Source organism: Astyanax mexicanus, chromosome 6 (assembly GCF_023375975.1).
Source record: "Astyanax mexicanus isolate ESR-SI-001 chromosome 6, AstMex3_surface, whole genome shotgun sequence".
Classification (NCBI taxonomy): Eukaryota; Metazoa; Chordata; class Actinopteri; order Characiformes; family Acestrorhamphidae; genus Astyanax; species Astyanax mexicanus.
The window spans coordinates 39141468-39165647 of record NC_064413.1 but is presented as its reverse complement, the minus strand read 5'-3'; the positions used below and the strand labels follow the sequence as shown (position 1 = coordinate 39165647).

At 38.1% G+C, this 24180-nt stretch overlaps 3 protein-coding genes across 5 annotated transcripts in view; all 3 read right to left on the bottom strand.

Annotated features, from left to right (window-relative positions):
* Window positions 1-23: 23 nt before the first annotated feature.
* On the bottom strand, window positions 24-2978 carry emg1 (EMG1 N1-specific pseudouridine methyltransferase). Its single transcript, XM_007249801.4, has 5 exons — window positions 2792-2978; window positions 1888-1989; window positions 1580-1721; window positions 534-742; window positions 24-416 (listed from the first exon to the last, which is right to left on the bottom strand). Exons 1-5 carry the CDS (start codon window positions 2939-2941, stop codon window positions 303-305), a joined length of 717 nt encoding a protein of 238 aa, XP_007249863.1. The 5' UTR covers window positions 2942-2978; the 3' UTR covers window positions 24-302.
* Window positions 2979-3654: 676 nt separating this feature from the next.
* Window positions 3655-15561, bottom strand: kel (Kell metallo-endopeptidase (Kell blood group)). 2 transcript variants are annotated; one of them, XM_007249842.4, is made up of 18 exons: window positions 14991-15553; window positions 13033-13189; window positions 11429-11731; window positions 11165-11292; window positions 10915-11073; window positions 9351-9422; window positions 8993-9181; window positions 8736-8896; window positions 8533-8641; window positions 8348-8443; window positions 7355-7453; window positions 7182-7259; window positions 6991-7094; window positions 6791-6880; window positions 6417-6484; window positions 6033-6193; window positions 4798-4887; window positions 3655-4668 (listed from the first exon to the last, which is right to left on the bottom strand). In XM_007249842.4, exons 1-18 carry the CDS (start codon window positions 15087-15089, stop codon window positions 4522-4524), a joined length of 2310 nt encoding a protein of 769 aa, XP_007249904.3. In that variant the 5' UTR covers window positions 15090-15553; the 3' UTR covers window positions 3655-4521. The 2 variants fall into 2 exon arrangements, 1 of the variants encoding a protein (XP_007249904.3); XR_007439553.1 differs by having other exon boundaries at window positions 4610-4668; window positions 6033-6086; window positions 14991-15561.
* A 762-nt stretch (window positions 15562-16323) lies between these two features.
* zyx (zyxin) overlaps window positions 16324-24180 on the bottom strand; it is a 31351-nt gene continuing 23494 nt past the window's right edge. For both annotated transcript variants that reach the window (XM_007249802.4, XM_007249803.4), the window contains exons 4-10: window positions 22944-23039; window positions 22277-22837; window positions 22051-22183; window positions 20737-20906; window positions 19551-19729; window positions 19323-19443; window positions 16324-18414 (exon numbers count right to left, since the gene is read on the bottom strand). In XM_007249802.4, coding sequence (XP_007249864.3) covers window positions 18301-18414; window positions 19323-19443; window positions 19551-19729; window positions 20737-20906; window positions 22051-22183; window positions 22277-22837; window positions 22944-23039 — 1374 coding nt within the window. In that variant the 3' untranslated portion in view covers window positions 16324-18300. The remainder of the gene's footprint in view (window positions 18415-19322; window positions 19444-19550; window positions 19730-20736; window positions 20907-22050; window positions 22184-22276; window positions 22838-22943; window positions 23040-24180) is intronic.

The window sequence follows — 24180 nt, the reverse complement described above, 5'->3', positions numbered from 1 at the left end:
TCACACAAACTACAATGACACGATTTGAATATTGAAAACCTTCAATTTAAGGTTTATTCGTACAATGAAAATATTTCATCTTTAAACATGGACAAAAATCTTACACTTATTTATAAAGATACAAAAATTCTGTGAGACAGCCACAGAAAGCCGACGTCTGCATCCGTGTTGGAGTGTTACAAATGTACTGTTCTCAAATGTAACACCAGCACAAGAATAATAAGAAAAACTCTTTACACTGCATGTGTGTTTGGACACGCACTTTATCCCAAAGTCCAATTCCTGTTTCCGTTCTCTTTTGGTCACAACACTCCCCAGACCTCTTCAAAGGCAGAGCACATTTTGGCGCATGTGAGAGCAGCAGACAGAGGGTAGTTACTGATGGACACGCTCTGCTCTGTGTAGTCCACATTCACCTGGAAAACAAGACAGAAGAGACATGATTAGTGAGCTTTTAACACACTGTTGAAACACTTTCAATAAACACAATAAATAAAGTGTCATCCCATAATACTTTGTGGTGGTAAACTTACTGCTCCATGTGCAAATGCCCCTATAACAACAGCAGCAGGACCATCCTTAGGAACAATGGATCGGGGGCAGACTGCTTCTCCAGCTTTGAAAGAAGTGCCAAACCGTGGGCACCCTGGTGGCAGGTGGTCTGAAACTGGGTTTTTGATCAACCTCAGCAAGCGCTGTGGACCATCAGCTGCTCTAACACTTAGCTTATGAAGAAGTTGAACTGAGGGGAGAAACAGGAGGGGAAAAAGCAGAAGTTAATTGGGGGGGTATTCGTTTAATACTGAAGGTATGACTTTCCTTGTCACCTTAAATGCTTCTGGATTATAGTTTTTGTTATACTGTCTTTTTCGCTTCACTGCTAAAAAACAGTCAAAATTTGTAACAGATGTTCTCATTCAATATTTTTACTTATTTCTTTATTGGTTTATTTTCTACATTGTAGATTAATATTAAACACATGAAAAAAAAGAAGGAACACGTAGAATTACGTAGTAAAATAAAAAAGTGTTTGTCCTCCACAATCCCCTGATCTTAACCTGATCAACTGAGATTTGAGGTGATTTGGGATGAGCTGGAGCTTCACAGCATGAAGAAAAAGCAGCAGCTATTGTTTAGCATCTTCAGGAATTCCTTCAAAATGCTGAGAAAACCGTTCCAGTTGACTCTACCTCATGAAGATATTGAGATTAAAATACCAAGAGTGTGCAGATCTTTCCTTAAAAATAAATGTGGTACTTAGAAGAATCTAAAATATATAAAATATTTTGGTTCATCAGTTTTTTTACAGAATAATTCAACATGTGTTCCTGTAAAGCTTTAATGTCTTTAAGAATTAATTTACAATTATAGAAAAATCATACAAAGAAAGACAACACGTTAAATAAGAAGAACTGTGTCCATAGATTTGGAGTGTGCAGTAGAACCATACCTATTTATTTAATTAAGCTGTGAAATATTTAGTAAAAACATTTATCAATATTTAAAATGTTTGTTTACAATTACGGCATACCAGATATACTGCAGAATACTGCTGATGTACTTTGAAATAATAACTTACCCATAAGGCCACAGAAACGAGGGAAGGTGCGAGGAATTCTAGTCTGAGGATTGATCTCAATCAGAGCGTTCTTCTCTGTGTGAATGTACACCTGCAGCAGTCCTGCTCTGTTTAACGGACTGTCCATCAACATCAGTAGGCACTAAATGAAAAAAAAAAAATAATAATAAAGAACATAATGAATAATCAATAACACATTTAAATACAGAAATAATTGTTTTAGCATCATCATCATCATGATCAGAATGCTCTAATCTGATAGCAATCACTAAGCAAGAGAGAACTGTACTGTACAAATGTTCTTCTACCTGATGTGTGATATCTGGGCGAACATGACCAGGGTCCCGTCCACTCTTTATTATCATATTCTTGTGCTGGTCACAGTTCAGCAGCTCAAATGTCTTACCAACCTTCAAGAAAAAGAAAAAACAACATTAAAGCCATTTATTATTAAAGATTAAATTAAAGATTAAAAGAACATATTGCAACATGACTGTGGGGACTACTGTCAAAGCATTTAAGTTACAGAAATAAAAAACAAGCCCCTAACAGTATAAACAAGTAATGCAACGTATAAACTTACAAACATGAAGAGCTAATAACGAATCAAGTTAGAAAATATACACTTATTAATACTAAAAAATACTAAAAATATTTTAAATATTAAATACATTTATCACATAAGTATATAGCTTGAATTTAGTATATGTATAAACCAGTAGAAAATGCAATGTTAACACAAACAAACAAATCTAAGATGACTTACTGACCACAGCTTAATCACAGTATTATTACTACTGATCATGATCTGATCATTAGATCACAGACTGATCAATAGATTACAGCTTGATCACTGCAGATTACCAACTGGTCAATAGATCACAGGCTAATCAACATATAACAGGCTGATCACTGCAAATTACAGTCTGATCACAGCAGATCACAGACTGATCAATAGATCACAGGCTGATCAGCAGATCACAGACTGATCAATATATCACAGGCTGATCAATAGATCACAGGCTGATCACTGCAAATTACAGTCTGATCACAATTTCTAAAGAATGCACATCACAGTCTGATCTCTGCAAATCACCGTCTGATCACTGCAGATCAGTGTCTGATCACAGAGTGAAAGGCTGACTCTCTCTGGAGCTGAACAGATGAACAGCAGTTTAGTTAGAGCTGGTTCTGTGGGTAATTATTTCTCACCTTCACAGTTTCCAGAGAAGCTCCTTCTAAAACCACCACCAGGCGCTTCTCTGCCATCTTATCGTGGATGCTGCGCTTCTGTTTAGCTGCTCGCGGTTCATATTGGTCTAAATGCTCCAGACCACGCTTCTCTCCTGCCTGCGCTGCCATCTTGCTCCCACACTGAGACTCCGAGACTCGTCGCTCTGATTCTGCGTCACAGCGGCGCTTCCCCCGCCCACCCTGCTCAGCACTCCCCTTAAAAATTGGGGCTCACAATACTTTTAGGAGACAGATGCTCACAAATTATAGCAATAAATTATAAATTATAATCACAAATGTATTACTATTTAAATTCCTTTAAGAGTAGAATACAAACATTCTTAAATTGATGTTCACAAATAATTCAGTTCTGACACTGAAAATCAACTTTGTTTCAGTGCATTAGAGATGAAAAAATGGAAACTTAATGGAAACTTTAAGTTCAACATAAAATTCTATTTAAACAATAAAATCAATTTACACAATAAAAAATATAATTTGTATGATCTGTTTGTTTCTATTGTATGTAATTAAATATGATGTATATCATATTTAAGTATATAAATGTGTAAGATCTTTATGCTATTTGTTAATTGTGTGTTAATATTATAAAACTAAAACAGAAAAGTAAGAAACAAATATGGAGAATAAATGAAGAAACGACTTTTTAGGAATTATTGCAGTTTGAATTAAATCTTTACAAAACACAAAATTAAATTTCCGATTGGTTAGAACTGAGGCCCCTGCTTGGGTGAAAATTTATAAATATAATTCTGACTGCGTCTTAATGAATCAGTAGAATTCTTCTTTAAGGTTTTAAATAACAACAATGTAAACGGTAAAACAATAAACAGTTTTAATGATCACACTTTATATAAAATATAAGACTCTATCTCTTTAAAGTTCCATCAAATCATTCCAAGCTTACAAATTCTGGACACCTGACAAGGAAAACATCCTTCCATCCTTCTTCATATTCCTTATAATCTTGATGGATTAAAAGGCAGGGGGCATCACAACGTGTGTGTCACACAGCTCCAGGGGTCTAGAATTGTGGATTTAATCCCCGGTCTGATCACCGCAGTGCATGTGTCACACACAGCTCCAGTGGTCTGGGATTGTGGGGTTGGTCCCCATTTTGCTCACTGTGTTCTGTGTCCAAGAGGGTATCCTCCCACCCCCACAAAAATACATGTGCTATGTAAATTAGCCATAGTAAAGTGCTTCTAGGTGAGTGTGCATAAAGATTTGTGAAGGACTGGCACCCTGTCTTGGGGCTGTGGGCTCTGGACTGGACCCACCACAACCACGACCAGGAAAAAGCAGAAAAGGAGGCACATCATTTGTTTAACCTTTGTAAGGAATATGGTAATGGTTATAATCTGTGAAAATCCAGAAAAATCTGTGCAGCTGGCAACTCTACTTACATCCTGGTAGTAAATTACACAGTCATTTATCAGTCAATAAACAGGCCTACAATTATAAAACCTTAAAATTAGACAATGCTAAACGTTGTATGTGGATTTTAATAAGACATTTGGGTTCTGCATATTCAGAGTCTGCTTTAACATCCTTAAAGTGAGGCCTACAGCAATGTCCTTTAAAAATGTTAACAGACTTCTCAGCAGCATCGTTTTGTCTGTTTGGAGTGCTGATAGCAGTTCAGTCCGTTTTACAGCTGTGATGACGTTTTCAGCAGTGGCTTCATGCTAACAGGGCTTGGTAGAATGCCCCTGAGAGCTATCCTCACAGATCAGTGGTTTGGGACAGAGGTCTGAGTTTCTGCACAGAACAGTCACCAGGAAGGAGGGCTCGAAATGCATGTATGCATGGTATGGCTGAAAGTCACAGCTTGCCTATGAGGAAAAGATTACATTAGAATTACTTCAGATTACAGAACCACAAAAAGTTGATATAAATGTTAGCACACCATAGAAGTTAGGTCAGTGCATTATTATGTGTGAGATGAGGGGTGTGCGGTGTACCTGAATGAAGGAGGAGAGAAACAGATGGACGTGAGAAAGTCCTGACACAGAAGTATCATCTGAGTGCCTCTGCAAACTCTCATGGTATGCCTGAGAGAAACAAAATGAGAAAGAAAGAAGAAGGAAAGAAGAAGATGAGATTTTGTCATTATTGTATTTTGTCATTAGAAATATATTCCACATCGTATAGAACACAGGCTGGTATCTTGCCTCATGATGTTTTTCATGGAAGAAAAATAACACTGCACTGACCTGTGGGCAATGCAGGCTTCCTGCATTGAATGTGATTCTTATGGATGTATAATGACTTTTTATCATTCATTTATAAGCAGACTAACCAGAGGAAGATGCTCACCCCTTATACGTGAGCCGACAGTTTTTTGTTGATCAGAAACTCTGCTTGGAGGGAAATCGGGGAACTCTCAGCGCTCGTGCTATTGTGTAGTGTGAACTACTGAAAGACGATTGCTGACCCGTTGCCGACTAATCGCTGACGAGTCACAGACGCCTGACAGATATTCAACATGTTTATTATCTGACTCAGTCGGCGACTAGGAGTCAGGAGCAGCGGCTACATACAGCCATTGGGATCACAAAAAGAGAGAACCACGGGTCCAAAACACATCTCCTGCTTTACCAGAGGCGTTTATGGAGAGTCTAACCACTTTTAGCTAAAATGCTGTTTAAAAGGCTATAAAGACAATAAAAAATGATGTCTGCAGTACTGAAACATTTAATATAGCTCTGTGTTGAGGACACAAGTACATATTTCAGAATAAAACTGATCAGACATTTATAAACTCTGATTTTGCTCAGTTGCTTCATATGAACTCATTAAATTTAGACTCACTTAAGTGCGTATAGTTCAGGTGTGTACTCGTGCAGAAACATGTTTTTGAAGAGCTGTGAGGTGAGTCGCCGATTTCCCGCGGCGAGAAATTGTGTAATTTGTGACCCCATGTTGGGGATCAGTAGTGTAGTGTGAAAGTCTCAACAACTGAAGGACTCAGGATTACAGCACAACCAGTTGTGTAGTCTGAACAGCACAATGACTGAAGACTCAAAATGTTGTGTAGTGTAAACCTGGCATAAATAAATTTGTTTTTGTTGAGACTCACTTAAGGTAACATTTCATACTTTACATATTGCTATCCCATGACTTTTTTTCGGGCAAATATATTATTCTAGTCTATTTATATAATATTTTACACTTTGATTTCCATCATAACCTGTACCTGTAGTGCTATCTCCAGGGCTGCGTACTGCACCCACACCTCCTGCTGCTGGGACTGGGAGAGAGAAGAAGATTTATCTCTGTCTGAACCCTCCCTCCAACTCACATAGTGTTCCCACACACACTCACTCTTCAGCCTGGGGACTTCTGACTGCGAAAGAACTAGAGTCAAGAGAACAATTGACATGTGTTATCACTGTTAGTGATATAAAACATATGGTACCATATGAAGACATTGAAGAATACTGAATAATTCATTTAATTAAACAAAAAACTACATAGCTGGAAAATGTCATTTAATGCATTGTGGAACTAGTGCATGCACAGACACAGACACACAAACACACACACACACACACAAACATCACATATGAGGATGACTTACTGTCAGGGAGTAGCAGATGGAGAAGGTCTTTTGCAATCATAGATCCCAGCATTCCATAGTTGATAGCTCTAAAAAATGTAATAAATAAACTGTGTTGTGTTTTGGTTGTAGAAGCTCAACACTGACTGGAGACATAACTGAGTGCATACTAGTAAAAAAAAAAACAATCATACCGCAAAGGTGAAACAAATCATTTTAATAATTGGTTTAAATTGAATCCTAGTTTATGCTTTATCATCTCCAAAGCTATTACTCCTATGTAAATTAATATAACTATATTTTTGATCATTTAAAATTAGGTAAGCCAATAAGAGACAACAACATTTGAGATGTAAATTATTTTTTGACAACATTTTTATATTTACAAAATGTACCTTGGATAGGAGGGATGGAACAGAGGCGACACAAACATTCCAACTGGAAAGATGATGTCATTGCCAGACAAAAACAGACTGACGAACAGCCTAACAAAGGACAGATGTGAAGGTTAGAAGCCAACTTCAGAAGCAGAGTGTACAAACAATATATATTAAAGGGTACATTCTAAAGACATACACTTCAAACAGACACTCACACATCATGCTGTGCGGCGTGAGATAACAGCTTCCTCCTTCTCTTCTGCTGAAGTGCAAGCAGCTGCAGGTAGTTGGAAAAATAGTCCGCCTCACTTATGATCACCTACACAAAAGAGTTTCATTTTTAAAATGTTCTGAATGGCACTGTGACAGCCAGGATATCATATATTATTTATTTATTAAGGAATACCTCTGAATAGTGGCTGTTGAGACTTAGTTGGTTGAGTATTTCAGGGTTAATAGACAATCTTGGGGTGAGCGATTTAACCTGAAAGAAAAGAACACTAAGTGTATTATTTAGATCTGCTGTCATGTGGAGAACTCATACTGGTCATAATGGGTGATTAGTGGTTTACCTTTTACCTTATTCAAAACTAAATCACGACTTCCCACATCCCTCCAGCTGAGATTGATTATTTTGGTCTTAAAAGTGGAGTAAATGTTATTCATCAACTCTTCAGCCTGATAAAAGAGGAAAAGTGCAATTATAATAAGGACAAATCCATCCTATCCTATCTACTCAGTCACCAACCCACCCATCCTCCCAGTCACACACTCACTCATTCATATAAATATTTAATTACTCATCCATCCATAACCATTGATCCATCCACCCATTAACTGTCAATTATTTAGTCCACTCATCTGTTTATACACCCAGCCACTCACCCCTCATTTCATGCATCTATCTTTTACCCACTCACCCATCTGTTCATCTATCCTTCCAAACACCCATCCAAGCATCATTTCACCCAGTCACCCACCAAATCCAGCCAGGCTTCTACCCAGTCTTCTACACACCTATTCCTCTTTTTTCCTGTCACCCACTCATCTGTACATTCACCCAGGAGCCTACAAATCATCAGGCTATTTAGCCAGTCACCCACCAATCCCAGCTACTCATCTACCCAGTCTTCTACACACCTACTCCTCTTTTATTCCAGTTACCTACTTATCTGTACATTCACCCCATAGTCCCCAAATCATCACATTATTCACCCAGTCACCCACCAATCCCACCCACTCATCTGTCCATTCTCTCTGTAGTCTCCAAATCATCAATCTATTTACCCAGTCACCCACCAATCCCATCCATCCATCTGCACATTCACCCACTCATCTGTACATCACCCTGTCACCTACAAATCCATCCGTGTAATCACTTAATCACGTATACACCCATGTGTATCTATCCATGGCCCCATCCGTTCACTAATTCTTCAGTCATCCTCCAATCCATGATGCTGTCTGTCCATCCTTTCAACCATCCATCCACCCATACATGCATTTATTTATTCAATCTTTTTTCAATTCATTCACCCATTAATAACTTCATCACATTACTAGTGGTCATACCTTTTCATGGGCATACGTTTCTTTGATCACATGACTTAGCAACAAGTCAAACCCTTTCAAGCTCTGCTGCACACAGTGTCTCCAGTGGGGGATTCCCTGAAGCACAAGAATCAGTCAGCAGTTATAACATGATTCATTTACAGATTCAGTACATATCAAGAAAGATGAAGTTCAAACAGACATACCTCCTTTATATCCATGGAGTCACTGTGCATGATCTGTGAGAATCTGGAGTCCAGGGCAGGGAGGAGTGTTTGCAGAAGAGTCAGAACCATATAAGTATGAAGAGGATCACTGCAAACGAATGTACACACATGCATTCATATACATTCATAGTTAGGACAAATGAGAAGAAGTTTATTGAAACAAAAAATAAACAATAATTTACCTGCCCATCATCTCATGCTTCAGTTTCCACTCACTGATTGTCTGCGACATATAGATAATGTAAGGGAGATTGTGTAGTAAAACAAAATCTGATTGGTTTACAGGAAGAGGATGGAATACGGCTTTGAGGCAATTAAGCCAATCAATAGCTGGGGCCAGCAACTACAGAGAAAAGGAGAGAGAACACTGTTGAAAAAAACTCCATGTCGAGTAACACACATGCATAAATACAAGAAACATATAACAAGCAATGTCTACCTGTAGCTCCTGCAATGTGATTCTATGATACAGAAGTTTTTGGCTGAGTCTGTAGGTTAGTGGTGAAGTAGCTGTAACTAGAGTTGAAGATAGAGACACATACAGGCCACAGTGCAGAGTGGTGTGACTTGAGGGAACGTCCAACAAAGTCATGAGCTGCCTACAGGATGAGAAGAATGGACGCAAAGACTGAGAAAGAAAAAAAAGGAAAATATATTGTATTATCATTAACAGATATGGTCTATAATTTGTTTAATTGTATATGACCCACAAGTTTAACATTATATTTTGTAAATTATGTCAATCATGCAATTAATTACAAAACAAAACCAACAAAACCAATGCATTTCAGACCCACCTGTATGTTAATCTTGGATCTTTGTGTGCCGCTGTTCCATTCAATGGGGAACTGAAAGTCTGGCTGATCAATCTGTGAAAAAGCCAAAGTGTTTTAGCTTGTGGAGGTTTGCAGTTCTCTCAAATCCTAAAATAAGACTATGGGCTAAGAACAGGTGCTAGGTTTTGGGTGTGGTTATGTTGTGGTTATGTTTCTCCAAGAGAGAAATCTGTGTAGATTACCATCTAGCACTTGTTTGTCTTTAAAGAAAATGTTTTTTTTACTTAGCTCATCTTTACAGATCTCGCTACACAGCAGCAAGACCTGCTGAATTAGAAGAAACACATGGTGACACCCCTGTTCCTTAATAGCATTGCATAACGCGCCTTATAATTCAGTGCACTTAATGTATACAAATAGAACAGAAAATAGACGTTTATTGATAGTGCACCTCATAATCTGGTGCGCCTTATAGTGCAAAAATTACGGTACATTTTCCAACACACTTTAGATTTTACCACTTGGAATTTTAAACAGGTCAATGAGGAGTATCTAATTTTCACAGCATATGTTTGTATGACCATTTAACATTCCTTGACATCTACAATGCCATTTGTGTACTGGGAATATGTTATATAAGGCATTACCTTCCACAATGGACAGAGCATGGGTGGTAATAATCATATCATTATTGGTGACAGGTGCCTATAATGCCTACATTTTGTGCAAATGAGACATTGAGACATTGCAAAATTCCTGGGACACAATACTAGTTCCCATGATGTGTGGCACACCTGTGTAACAAACTCTATTCCAATTATTTAAAGCTGATGTCCATAAGTTTGGGGATTTGGAGGATTTTGTGCCCTTTCTGTTGAGAATGGATAATTGCACGAGCATGCGGATGAATTATTTTAAACTGGGCGGATGTGATGTGGTCTCCTTTTAGAGCAGATAAATCCCGTTCCAGGTTACATTCATTCAGAGAGAGAGAGAGAGAGAGAGAGAGAGAGAGAGAGAGAGAGAGAGAGAGAGAGAGAGAAAGTGGTCACTGAACTCTCTTCATCGTTCAAACGCCAATCCGTTATTAATCCTGGGTTTAGCGCGGACTCTATTGCATTTCTTTTTGGCTTCTGAGCTTGCTTTACTCCTTCATTTCTTTGTTTTTTTCTATGGGTGAATGAGCCCTTCTGAAGTCTCCATTGCTCCATCAGCCGCTCACGTTCAGTAAAACTGAGCCGAATCCTCTTTCAGAGACTGTACATGTGACTTAAATACGCAAAGATTCGTGAAGTGGCCAGAAGAACGTCAGGGAAAAGCGTCCCGGCACCCCAGTTTTTAGAATGAATATATTAGGCTTAACAGGGATTCTCATTCCAGCACACTGGTACCATTAAATATTTTTTTTGTCTCTTCTCCACTCAGAAATGCTTCTGCTTTCAGTTTAGAAACAAAATAATTTAAATTAAACTTTATATTAATTGGGCAAACATGACAGTTGAGGAATAAAGGATTGTAGCCACAGGAGATTAAAGTTTTACTAAAAGTGTTTGATATGTTTGATATGAGTGCTATCATCAGGTACCTGAATGTAGTGCTGGCCTTCATTACTCTGATCTTTTCTCTGATCAGGTCCCACATACACATTAAAGAAAGGGAAGGTGTTATACTGGGCCATCAGCAGAGCCAGAGTGGTGTTAAAATCAGGCTGAGTCCATTTCCCAGAGGCAGCCCAGCCCCCGAGCTGCAGGGACAGAAAAAGTGTTACTCAGTTCTCACAAAGAATACAGCTTTAATACACTGGCTTGCACATTAATTGAGTAAGGTGTGTGTACCTGCTGAACAAGCGCGAGGAAACGTTCTGAGTTTGTACTCTCTGCAGGTTTGAAGTCCATGCAGGTGTTGTAGAACCTCTGTGCTTTCTCCTTCACAGTGTGTGTGGAAACACCCCCGACTGGAGACTCTAAACACAAATGAATACATTTGTACAAAAGTGTTTTCCTGCTTTGTCAGTATTAATTACATTAAATTGTACAAAGACAGTGAGGTTAGGCCTGTTTCATACAGTCACAGGAAGAAAGCAGCACTCTGTGTCTTACCCAGAATCTCTTTTATTGTCTGAAGTAAAGCTGTGCGTCTGTCTGGTAATCTCTCAGGCATATCTCCCCCTTTTTCAGTTTCTGCCTCTCTGTCCATCCTCCCTCCTCCTCTCCCTGTCCACCTCCTCATGTCCTGCCCAGCGGTGAGGTTGTGAGAGACGGTCTTCCCCCGCTGCCTTCCTCTGCTGAGGGTCGCCCCACAGGTAAACTGAAAGTAATCACATGGTCGAGAGAAGGGATCTACAGCAGCAGAGAAGCGCTCAGCTGCTCTGCGACATGCAGGAGAAAGACAGGGGGCAGGGACTAGAGAAAGAAAAAAAAGATGAGTAAAAAATGATTAAATTTACAATAATACAGTTGATGAAAAATACATTTGGATAATAATATTCCAGTTTTAAATGTTTAAATGCTACATAAAGCACTTTTGTAGAAAGACGTTGAGTGCTTACAAAAGTATTCAGCCCCCTTTAACTCTTCAAACTCTTTTAACTCTTTAAACTCTTTTTGGAAAACAATCGTAAAGTGGAGCAAAATTTATTGGATATTTTTAACTTTTTTAGAAATAAAAAACTGAAAAGTGGGACGTGCAATATTATTTGGCCGACTTCACGATTGTGTCCCACTTGTTGTTGATTCTTTACAAAAAATTACAATTTCATATCTTAATGTTTGAAGCCTGGAATGTGGCAAAAGTTTGAAAAGTTCAAGGGGGCCAAATACTTTTACAAGACACTGTATAAACAACATTCCTGCACTTTTCTAATCAGACAATCCTATGGCAACAGTACAGAGCATAAAGTCATGCCGATACAAGTCAACAGTTTCAGGTGGCGTTCATATCAACCATCAGAATGAGGAAATATGTGAGTTCAGTTATCGTGGAGTGTGAAGTGTCGCATGATTGTTGGTTCCAGACAGACAATAATTGTTCAAGGTCACTGCGAGAAAAACACTGCACAGCTGTGCAATGGTGTAGGCAATGTTTATTGGCACATTTTGTACTATATAAGTATTGTTACTGACCATGTGCATCCATTTATGACCACAAATTACCCATCCTCTAATGGCTACTTCCACCATGATAATTGTCTTAAACTGTTTTATTAGACTTGACAATGGAACAATCTTCTGTTCTTTAGTGAAAAATTGGTGCTGAACAAAGAGGTCCTTGGAAGTGTTTCAATTTATTTTCATAAATGTTTGCACATTGCTCTATATGTAGTCTGTATAAAAATACAATCTGTTGTATTGAGAGTGCTGGGTAGCTGTTTAGATAATGGTGGGTGATGGGCTTTGGGAAAAACCATGGCTGATGGGCTTTGGGGAAAAGCCAAAACATTGGGACAAAGTTTGAGCGGTCAGTCAAATATTTCATGGATTTTCTAACAATGATAGGGAGCACATTAGGTTTATGTAATGTACTGTTTTTTTCATGTAGCAAAATGGAGATTTAACTCATTTTAGCCCATATGCATGTGTATACAGATAGAATAACAAAATCCTTTTGGCTCTTGACATTTTAATAGTGATCAGTAAGTGTACGTACAAATGGCTCACCATTCCAATAAAAAAATTAATGATTATTTAATAGATCATCACATTACCTTGATTTGTCCTCCAATGGGAATAGAGAACCAACCCAATCACTGTGCCGATGAGGAAGAAGACAAAAAAGACCAAAAGGAGCTTAAGGCACTGTCCCCTGACTACTGACTTTGCTTCTCCAGGCTCAGCCTGTTCTTGTGAAATCTGCAGAGTTACCTGAAGAGGAATCAAGAGTTAGAAAAGTGTTTCTCAATTTTGGTCCTGGTGCGCCTTTGCTCTGCATGTTTACTGCTTTCCCTTTTTTGCCAACACACCTATCAGGTGTCAGGACCAGGATTTGTAAATACTGAGTTATTTGGTTTTGCTTTGTTGTATAGAACAATTCAACCAGAGAACATCTACTGTTACAGTATCAGCAAATACAAGCAAGTAGAATAAGGCATAGTTTCCAAAAGCATCATAGCATTAAGAACATCTTGACATGCAAAGAGAGTGCTCAGTGTGAAGCTCACTCGATCACCTATAGTAGCTAAGAATAATATTAGTTCAAACCTGTGTTTGATTGCTGGGAGAATCTCATATATTCACTTGTTTGTGCTTTGGCATTTTTACACATTAAAGCAATAATCAAAAATCATCCAAATTCGTAATATAAAAATAGATGTTTTGTTTAAATATAGCTTACCTATACAAGATTTCAACTGTATGGCACAATTGCATCCAAACCAGAAAAGGGAATCCTTCTTTAATGCTCATTATGTTCAAGCTGGTCAAGCTAGTAAAGCTTGTTGATCAGCTTAGATTTAGACTAGTTAAGCCCATGTTGAGTCCATGATTACATATGTGTCACAGAACCTTTAGAAGCTGTGTAGAGTTCCTTACACCACTCTCAGATCTTCACTTTCACTTATGAAGTCCCTAAGTGACATTTAGGGAGAATCACAGCATAGTGTGTGACTGTGTGATCATGTGACCTTATTACAGGGGCGTGATGGGTTAGTTGCTGGAGATAAAACTTTTTGTTGTTGCTTCTACAGGTCTGCTCTATTCTGTTCCATCCTTTTTAACAAATGTTCAAATGTTTTAATGAAATATTTTACATTCTATAGAACTATTCACATATGTGTCTGGGCCCTTATGGATTAGGGTATCTTTTCCTTTGAGGTTGATGGTGTAGCTGGTCCACTAGCATGATCAACCTGAACAAACTAGATAATCAGCATGATCAAGCTAGTTGACCAGCACATCAAAATGTCATCAACAACTGTAACATACTAAATGCTGGCTAATAACCTGGCTTACCAGTCAGTATAGGATATGTTTTCAAGTGTATGACTAACTTTTTAACCACCAACCTTGACCATCATCCACCTTAGACAATCTGAAACCAGCTTCCAAGAAAATCTGGCCTTGAGGTGGAGTTTTTTGCAGATAAAGACTTTAGACTAATACAGCTCTGGATTTTTTTTATTTTTTTTTATTTTACCAAATGGAAAACCTTTGGAATATAATCATGAGGAAGATGAATGATCACAAGCCATCAAACCAAGCTGAGTGTCATAAAGTTATCCAAAAGCAGTGTGTAAGACTGGTGGAGGAGAACATGCCAAGAAGCATGAAAACTGTGATTAAAAACCAGGGTCCAGCAAATATTGATTTCTAAAATCTTAAAACATTATAAATATTAACTTGCTTTCTTTGCATTGAGGTCTGAAAGCTCTGCATCTTTTTTTGTTATTTGAGCTATTTCTAATTTTCTGCTAATAAATGCCATTTGGAATTTGGGAAAAATGCTGTCTGTGGTTTATAGAATCAAACTTCAATGTTCATTTTACTCAAACATATACCTGAAAATAGCAAAATCAGATAAACTGATTCAGGAACTGAAGTGCTCTCTTAATTCTTTTTCCAGAGCTGTACATAGATTAATAATTTGCCAAAACAAGGAATTGTAAACCTGAAGCTATGCAATAAAAGTGTATTAAAGGTTGAAATATATGTTTCTGAATATCTGTACCTGCAGAACAGACGAGTTTTGATCCATGTCCTTCTTTTCACTTGTATTCACAGCTTTACTAACATCAGAATTCCTCCTTCCTCTGAGTTCTGCTGACATCTGCGCCTTATTTCTTTCGTAAGAATCCTTTTTCTGTGTCTGTGTGTTTCTTTCCGTCAGCTATGCAGTTGTCTGCCCACTATCTTTTCTCATCACCCCTCTGCTCCCTCCTTCACACGCTGATAAAGAAAGAGAGAGACTTGGCCTCTTCTCAGAGAGCCTCTGCACTTCTTCCTTTCTTTCTCTCTCCGTCAGAGAGCATCTGGCTGTGCTCTCAGGCCTCGCGTGTGTTTATAAGGGGGAGATAATGCGAGTTTGAGAGAGAGCAGGTCCAGAAGATTCTCTTCAGCAGAAGCAAAACTGCAAACAAAACACTAAACCCTGCTGCAGAGACTGGAGAGAGACTGAAGAAAAAACTATCACAGCTGCTGGAAGTTCTGTTTTTTAGTTACAGGAGACACTTTATATATTTATACACTGCCATTGGTTACTTTTCATCTGTTCCTGTTACAGGCTGGACCTCTTCAAGGTCAGTCACGCCGTGCTGAACCCCACACACTCTCTCACACACACGCAAATACGTCGACACTCGGCGCTATCAGCAGAGTGTGAGGCTGGTGTGAGCTGATAGAAGAAAGGAGACGTCTGAGAGCCGACACACCACGTCACTCACACACAGCATGGGAACGAGCACGTGTGCAGAAAAAAAACACTGTGTGAAACCAGCTATACCACATGGACCATTCCATAGAATAGGTGTCATTTGCTCGTTGTAACTCTTCCAAAACAAATCTCTCAAATCTAATGACACGTGTATATTTAACTATTTAAAACATGTTCTGATCAATCTCAGGCAAGGTTTCTAATCCGAAGATGGTTACAGGTTACATTCTTCCAAATGAAACTAAATTTTTTTACAATCTTTTTTTCAACTCAAAAAATCAGTTTTCTCAGTCCTGTTACCAAAACTTTTTGGTATTTAAAAAACAAGTTTACTAATTCCTTTCTTTTTCTCTCAAGAAAGTCACTCCTGTTACTGGCACTCAGTCCTGTTACTGGCACTTACTCAAGTTACTGGCACTCACAACTGAGCCATACCAACAAATGGCTAACTATTCAAAACCTCAGGCCGCTTTACTTTATATTTTTTAAAGGGTTTCTAAGCCAAAAAGGGTTACATTTTTCCTAGTCCTGTTAACAAACTTAGGTGGTATTTAAAAAGCATGTGTAAAAAAGCATGTTCACTAATTAGTTAATGAAGAAAGATGAACAAAAGCAGCTAAGAAATTGAGCAAATTTTTTTTATTTTATAATACAGTACAAATGAGTTTGATTGCAAAAACAACACGTTGACATACATCAGACCGTAAACATACACACATTCACATATTGAAAAGAAATTTAAATGTTCATTATGCAAAAATAAAAAAAGAATTTGTAGGTATATATGTAGTAAATGAAAGAAAGTCAAAGAAAAATAAAATAGGTGTCCGTCATATACTGTAAACTGCAGTAAAACAAATTTGTTCATGTCTGGGAGAAAATGTGATTAATGGAATTAAATATATGGCAATACATTTATTTGGTCATGACTTTTTTTGGGAATGGGAGCATTCATTTTTAAATGCATCAGGAATTATAGGAAAGTAAACACTGACCAGGACATTTTGGGTAGAAGGAGTGTTTTACAAATGAAAAATAATGAGAGGCAGCGAGAGACTGCCCATAAATTCTAACCTGCTGTAGAGTCATTTCAGAAAACCAGTCTAGAAACAGAGCAATACTGTGCGGAACATTCATGAACAATTCTAGAAAAATACATGAAAACATAAATATTATAAAATAAAAAGTGAGGAAGGCAGTGGGTATAAAATGCATTTTCAGGGAATGTTATCTACTTAGATTCTAAGCATTTTCCACAGAATACTCAGAACTTTTTAAAGTTCCTTTTTAGAGGTGACTAGAACTTTAGGATAGCATATCAGGAGTTTTTGCTAACAGGTGCTTGAGAGAGAGATGAGTTTATTATTGTCTAACTGCAGCTACTGAGTCCTTTAAGGCTTTTGTGCAAAAATTCTAACCGTAACCATATTTTAACCATATAATAGTGTTTTTAAAAGCTGTAACATTTTCCTAAATTGGCCTTGCATGTCTGGTGATCTGTGTAGCAATGAAAAACCTTAAAAATATGGGACATACGTCATAATGTAACCGAGCAATGATCATACACCTTTCTGTTGGATATTCCATGTCAATAGGAGTCTTTTTTTTATTACACACGGAATATACAAGGTCAGGAAAACTTGCAAGTTGCAGTCAGCTCAGTGCAAGGCATTGCAATACTTTAATTTAATCTGATACTAGGCATTACATTAGTGAACAGATCGGTTTACCAGTTTGTGTGCTTTGTTAAGTATTTGATCATCATTATCTTCAATATTTCAATATCATTATGTTCAATAGTTGATGCATGCACGTTAAACAATGATTTGCCCACACCCTATTTTTTTTTCTTCCTCCGCTGCCAGTCTTTGCAGCATGCATCTATTATTTGCTTGTTAAGTATATTTGCTAAAAGCATTTGTCAAATGACGCAATTACTACTTGACACAGTTTGAATGATTTACTATTTCATTGTAAATATCATCTGTAGGCAATACTAACTCTGCTCAATGTCTTTTGTTCAAAAGGCTAAGGTTAAAGGCTTCTAATGAGAGTTGCAATTTTTTATGTGCTGAGGCACGCTGGGAATGGATGAAGGCATTGATGAAGGCAGACAGCTAGGCTGGGGCTTCAGTACAGTACATTACCTCTGCACCGAACCAGCCAATGAAGCTATCGTCATAGACAGGTCCAAATCCATATCAAACCCTAACGTCACGCCTTTTATTACTCTCACATAATAAAATCAGTGTCATATATTCAAAACTCAACCGTGTGCTGAAGTGGAGTGCTTATGATTTTGCAGAAAATCTTTGAGAAAATATGAGCTGGTGAAAGGCGAAAAGGGTTGAATCTAAAGGCCATGCATAAAACGAGTAACAGAGCTGATAACGTAATTAATTATTCCCTGTGTTTGATTACGTAGCTGAAAACAGGGACAGAGGGGAAAAAAACGAGCAAACAACAACAGAGCTACAGGAGAAGGCAAGGCAAGACAAGAGAGTTACAAAACACGCATGAAACAATGTGGCAACCACATAATCCAAGCGTAGTCAAACTTGTGTATCTTAGATTTGGTTTCAGCACAAATGACAATGGTCTCCACTGATCAGTGCATGGCCTGCTTGGCACGCTTCGTGTGGCACTTCATGCACAGAATTTTTCCATCCAGTGGGTAACAGCCATCAGCATCTGCCTCTATGGACAGAGGGCGGGCACAATCCTGTGAACAATAAGAAAAACATATACACAATTTACATAAAAAGCATTTTTTTCCACATGAATTATGCTGGTCATATTCCTGACAGATTCTTTGCAGACCAAAGACAAGTTGTTTCTTGGTTACATTCACATATCACGACAGAAAATGCTTTTGCACTAATCTATGTAATATAATACAGGAAAATGATCAAACATTTCCACTCACTCTCCTTTAAATACAGGACACTAATAACCTCCTCCACCTAAGAGCTGAGTTGCTGTGGACATTTACGACCCAGCAACATCTGCAACATTTAACCATGTTATAACTGACATTTATCGGATTAGCTTAATTTTTTCCCCTTTACTAGATTTTGTTGGATTGGCTAAAAAAAAAAGGAATACTTATGAATTTTGATTAGGCTGTTACAAAATACCTCATAAAAAATGACCATAATTGGAGCTGAAAAGGAATAAATGAGTTTCTCACACTGATAACACAAATGTGGAATAGACATAACACAAACTAAGGAAGAAATCATGTTAGTGGATGTGTGGCCATGATTTTCTATTCTCTATAGTCTTTAAAGATGTTTTGTAATATCACCAAGAACATTGCTATGGGAAAAATAACTTGAAATATTGTGATATTATTTTAAGGCCGTAAGGCAGTTTTCGCTGTCTGGAAAACATCCCACCCCCATCTGAAAATGGGATTATAAGCTGCCTGAACTGTATAAAATGCCTGCTAACCCCAGTTCTTCCAGGAGCCATGAGAACTTACATACTACATTACTTTATAAAGCCATATTATATTTTTAATTATATTTTTTATGAATATTATCTTAAACCAGACTGAAGTGAAAGATAAACCACACACAGACAGACAGACCAAACCACAAGCCAACAGACACAGCAGTCTCTTCATACCTCACATCGGTAGCACTTAAGGTGAAAGTTCTTCTCCAAAGCAACAACTCTGACTGTTTCTTCACTTCCAGGGTCAGGGACAATTGGCTCATTGCAGCTCACACACAGAGGAGAGAAACGTCTGCAATCCAGAAAGAGCCCGTTATTATATTCACCTGAAGCTGTAAATCAGCAGATACTGCTCAGTTGTGTTTACTCTGATGGGCGGAGAGTGGTGCAGATGCTCACCGGTGATAATCAGGAACACAGAATGGGTTGTTATCGTCATCTGTGATGAATGGAGCACCCTCCAGTGTGCATTTACAGGCAGTGCAGCGGAAACAGTGGGCATGGAAACACTGGCCCACCGCTTTCAACACACGATCTGTGATCCTCTCCCCACAGCGGGAACAAATCGCCAGAGAATGCTGACAGCGAGAGAGAGAGAGAAATGGTTCAGAAGAAGGTGTTGGATTTCAACGCTATTAGGAAACAGATACAGATTATCAGGACCAATAATGATTAAATTAGACTATTATGGACAAGTAATGTGTAAATCGTATGTATAATGCAACATGCAAGGCTCAGTTTGTCTTAATATGGAGCTGTAGACATTGCTCATAACGTCCTGCAATGATCCATCCCATGCAGCTTGAATATTCATGCAGTTCCTGCTGATTTTGTGGTAGTAGTGGAGTTTGATCATCCAATAGCATCCTTCACTTTTCAGGTGGGAACAGATCTAATAATGCTGCTTGGGGATGGCATAGCATCTGTGTCTCCAAGGCAAACTCATGAGATGGCAGCTCATAACAGTGCACTATACTAAACAGGTAGGCTCACTGGTTGCAGGAGCTCACTGACATAATGTTGGGCTGTCAAAATGCCTGTACTGCTTGTAATGAAGACCAAAGGTAATCTAGCATTGTTTAAAAATGCACCACAGAGCATTAAAAATCAGACCTTCTAGATGTGCGACATGTGACAACACGTGTAGAACTGACCACAGACTAATGGTTGTTTCCATAAGATAACAAAGGCATTTCTCACTGAAGGATGACTCATTACATGATAGTTTAATTCCTGTTGATTAATTGCTTCTAGACACAACTATCTTTTACAATAAGTGTATATTAAGTAACGTAAGCACAGATTTAAAATGCTACAGTAAATGTAGGAAGTTTATGCACAGTACCTCTAGTAAGAGATGAGTCGATATAAGAGAAATGATGTGAAACTCAGAGCTCAGAGGCCATAGAGATCAAATCTCTGTAAATTACATTTCTGAGAACATTTAACTGAGATTTACCGAGATCTTTTCAGCTTTCAAAGAGCTGTTATCTTCAGGTAATGGTGTGTTAAAAGCTTGGATGTGAGTGGATAAGTTTTAGAGGCAGAGCACGGACAGATTAATGGTGTGTGTTTGCTGACTCACCACATAACACTCCTCACACTCAGGCGTTCCATCACGGTCATAGAACTGCATGCCCTGCAGGGGGCGCTGGCAGGTCACGCAGCAGAAACAGTGAGAGTGGAAAAGTTTGTCCATGGCTCTGACTGCAGGCTGGGATCTGGATAGACCCTCTTTACACTTACCACACACCTCTGCAAGCACAGAGAAAAAGAGAGTCACATTTATTAGAAAAGTTAATTAACTAAAACACAGTGTTTATTATAATGTAGTATAATTTAGTTACTAATTCTTGGTATTCAGTGTGATTTATTTGCTGCTGTGTTGTGCTGATGTGTGAAAGTGAAGTGATGAATCTGTTTGAATGTGAAAGTATGTGCAGATTAGACAAATTATTAGGCAAATTATTAATGAGATAATAAAACTTTTTTACATCTCACTTTCCTTACCTACCTCAAAAGGTAGTATTGAACAACATATTACAGACCTCCCCTAATTCAAAAGGGCTATTTTAGGACTAACTTACAATTACAACCTCTATTAAAATATGTCAGTGACTAAAACGTACTGACACAGAAGGAATTAGGTATAAACACTGAAGAAGAATTTTGATCTATATATATAACATTAAATCTATAATGGACATTGAATAGTCGACTAACTTTCTTTCCCCTCTTCTTTTTTTTTTTCTTCCCTCACTTTCTCCATGTCGTAATAAAAAAAAAGCATTAGAATGTAAAGCCTCTGGATGTTGGAGTGGGAGTAGGTTTGTCCAGGGGTACTTTGTGTTGGGCAAAGGGAGGTAACTGGGTGGGTGCAGTATAATAACGAGAAATGGTCGTAAACGTTTCTTAAAAAAAAAAAAAAAAAAAAAAAAAAAATATATATATATATATATATATATATATATACACGTTTTAGCACGTTTTACAGTGCTAGCTTATTTATTTACTTGTTTTCTTTTAAGATGCCTTAGAATGTCAACCTGTATTCATCATGTATTGAACGCTATGCACGTTCAGTACTTGTAAGCAGTATACTGTAAACCTAAAACATTAACACTAGTGTCCTCCTTTTAAAGAAAATCCTAAGGCACCTTTAAAATAAATGCGGTGGTGTTGCAAACTGTAATAACAAGATAGCTAATCAAGCCCTTTCAGAATATAATTATATAAATTTGGAAGTCAACTTTCTTACAATAAAAAAAAAAACATTTTTGCTCATTTGTTCATTCATGAAGGCACTTAAAATAAAATTGCCTCCAATAGCCTCAACAAAACATAAATGTATGGTTAATTTTATGAGCGCGTATTATCATGCCATTAAACTGCTGTGTACCTGTTGGTGCAGAGGTGATAACTGGACCCTTTTTGTCCATGTCTTTAATGAAGTCCTTGGTCATTCTTTCTAGCTCCTCAACTTCTCTCATTGAGAGAGGAACACCACCAGGGGGCGCACCTGCACCAGGAGTCTAAAAGAGAAGAGGAATACATTCTTTTTTTTATTTTCAACAAAGACAAGAAAATAAAAGATTGTGAAAAACAGTTGTGATTAACACTATTACCACTTTGGGTGCAGATGGGTTGCCTATTGGTTTGCTGTATGATGAGATGGGTGATGAAGCTGGCTTGGGCTGTGGGGCAGCTGGAGGGGGTGGATTCCATTTTTCCTGGCTGACAACTGGAGCAGGTTTTGAATGACTGAAAACAGGGGTAGGAGCGGGAACACTTGCTGGAGGTGCAGCAGGAGGAGCAGGAGGCGCAGCAGGAGGTGCAGCAGGAGGCGGAGGGAATGAGGCATGGGAGGAGACACTGTTAATCCCTCTTGTACCTGCAGATGTTGCAACATTTCCGGGTTTGGGGCTGAAATTGGAAGTGGGCTGGCTGGGAGAGAAGGTAGATTTAGGCGCGGCTGCAGAGCCTTTAGCCAGCGGCTGTGAGGAGGGGGCTGGAGCAGACGCAGGACTTGGACCTGTCTGTCGGAGGGTGGTCCTGGCACGCAGCTCCTCAGCCCAGGGGGCCGGTGGAGGGCGGTCCTGCAGCTCCGGTGGGGGCAGGAAGGACAGTGCAGGTTTGGGGGCTGTGGGCGGTGGCTTTGGGGCTGGTGCTGATGACAGCTGACTGGGCTAAACAAGACATTAATCGTACAAGTGAACTTACGCATCTTTATCAGAGCGGTAAATGTTATTATTGACAGATGAGCTGTTAAAGGTCACGTGTACAGGCTCGTACCTTTGGATTGAACGGTTTTCTGGTTTCCATTTCTGATAACATATCAGTTAGAGAGTCCAGCTGTCTGTCAAAGCTAGTCTGCTTCTCCAGCGGTCTCTACACAGGGGAAAGAGATGGAAAAAATACAGATGTTTGAGAGAAAAACTGATGAAAAGTAGATAACAAGAGAGGGCATTAAAGATAAGCTGTGAATGAGACCTGTTGTAAAACACATGTGGATATGTACTTTACACAAAAAAAAAAATAGATTTTACCAAATAAAGGTCTTCTCACATGTATAATTATAAATTAAATTAAATTAAGTATTCAGTATCATTAGTATCATTTTATTACCTATTCAACTTACTTAAAAACATTATCTGAGGTAACTTAGTCTTAGCATTTGTTTGCCTGTGTGTATCGATATGAGGTGCCTGCACTGGTGTGCATGTCTCCAGTCTAAACAATGTTTTAGAAATGTACATTACATTACATTCGAAAGTATATTTTTATATTAAAACCTTATTTAACATTATCTTTTACCTATTTCTCTATTCTTTTGTTGTTCTTCATACTTTCCTTATTTTAAATAAAAAGCTTTCTGCTAAGTTTAGTTTCACACTTACACAAATTCACTTAAATTGATACACACTGTGTTTATCAGAACCTTTAAGAATTACACAATATATTTGTCTATTTTATGCTGCAATTCACCAATTGATAAAAAAAATATATATATATTTTTTATTATTATTATTTATTTATTTATTTTTTATCAAATTGTATTACAAGTATTACTGTCTGTTTCTTAATGTTCATTAAATAAACCAAAACACTATCAAATCAGACATTGAAACTAAATCTCTTCAGTGGAACAATTGTTCTAAATGAAGTTAATGTAACATTGTGTAGAATAATCACTAAAGCAGTTCTAATTCTATAGTAACTGTTTATCAGAACCCCTTCCACCACTGGAACATACTGATGCTGCCTCACTGCCACATAGATACACACACATCCCACAATGCCACAGCTCGAAATAGAGCCAGTGCTTATATGGGTATATCAGTGCGGAGGGAAGCTGTCTGCACACTGTGCGCCTCGCAGGAGATAAGTGCTGAAGGCCTTCACATTCTCAAGAGAACCATAACGAGGGAAGAGCACACATACTTTGGGTCTGTATTATGTTGAGTCATACAGAGAGATATGTATATAGAATAGTTTAGAAAGGTTTGGATAGTGGCATATCCATATTTGG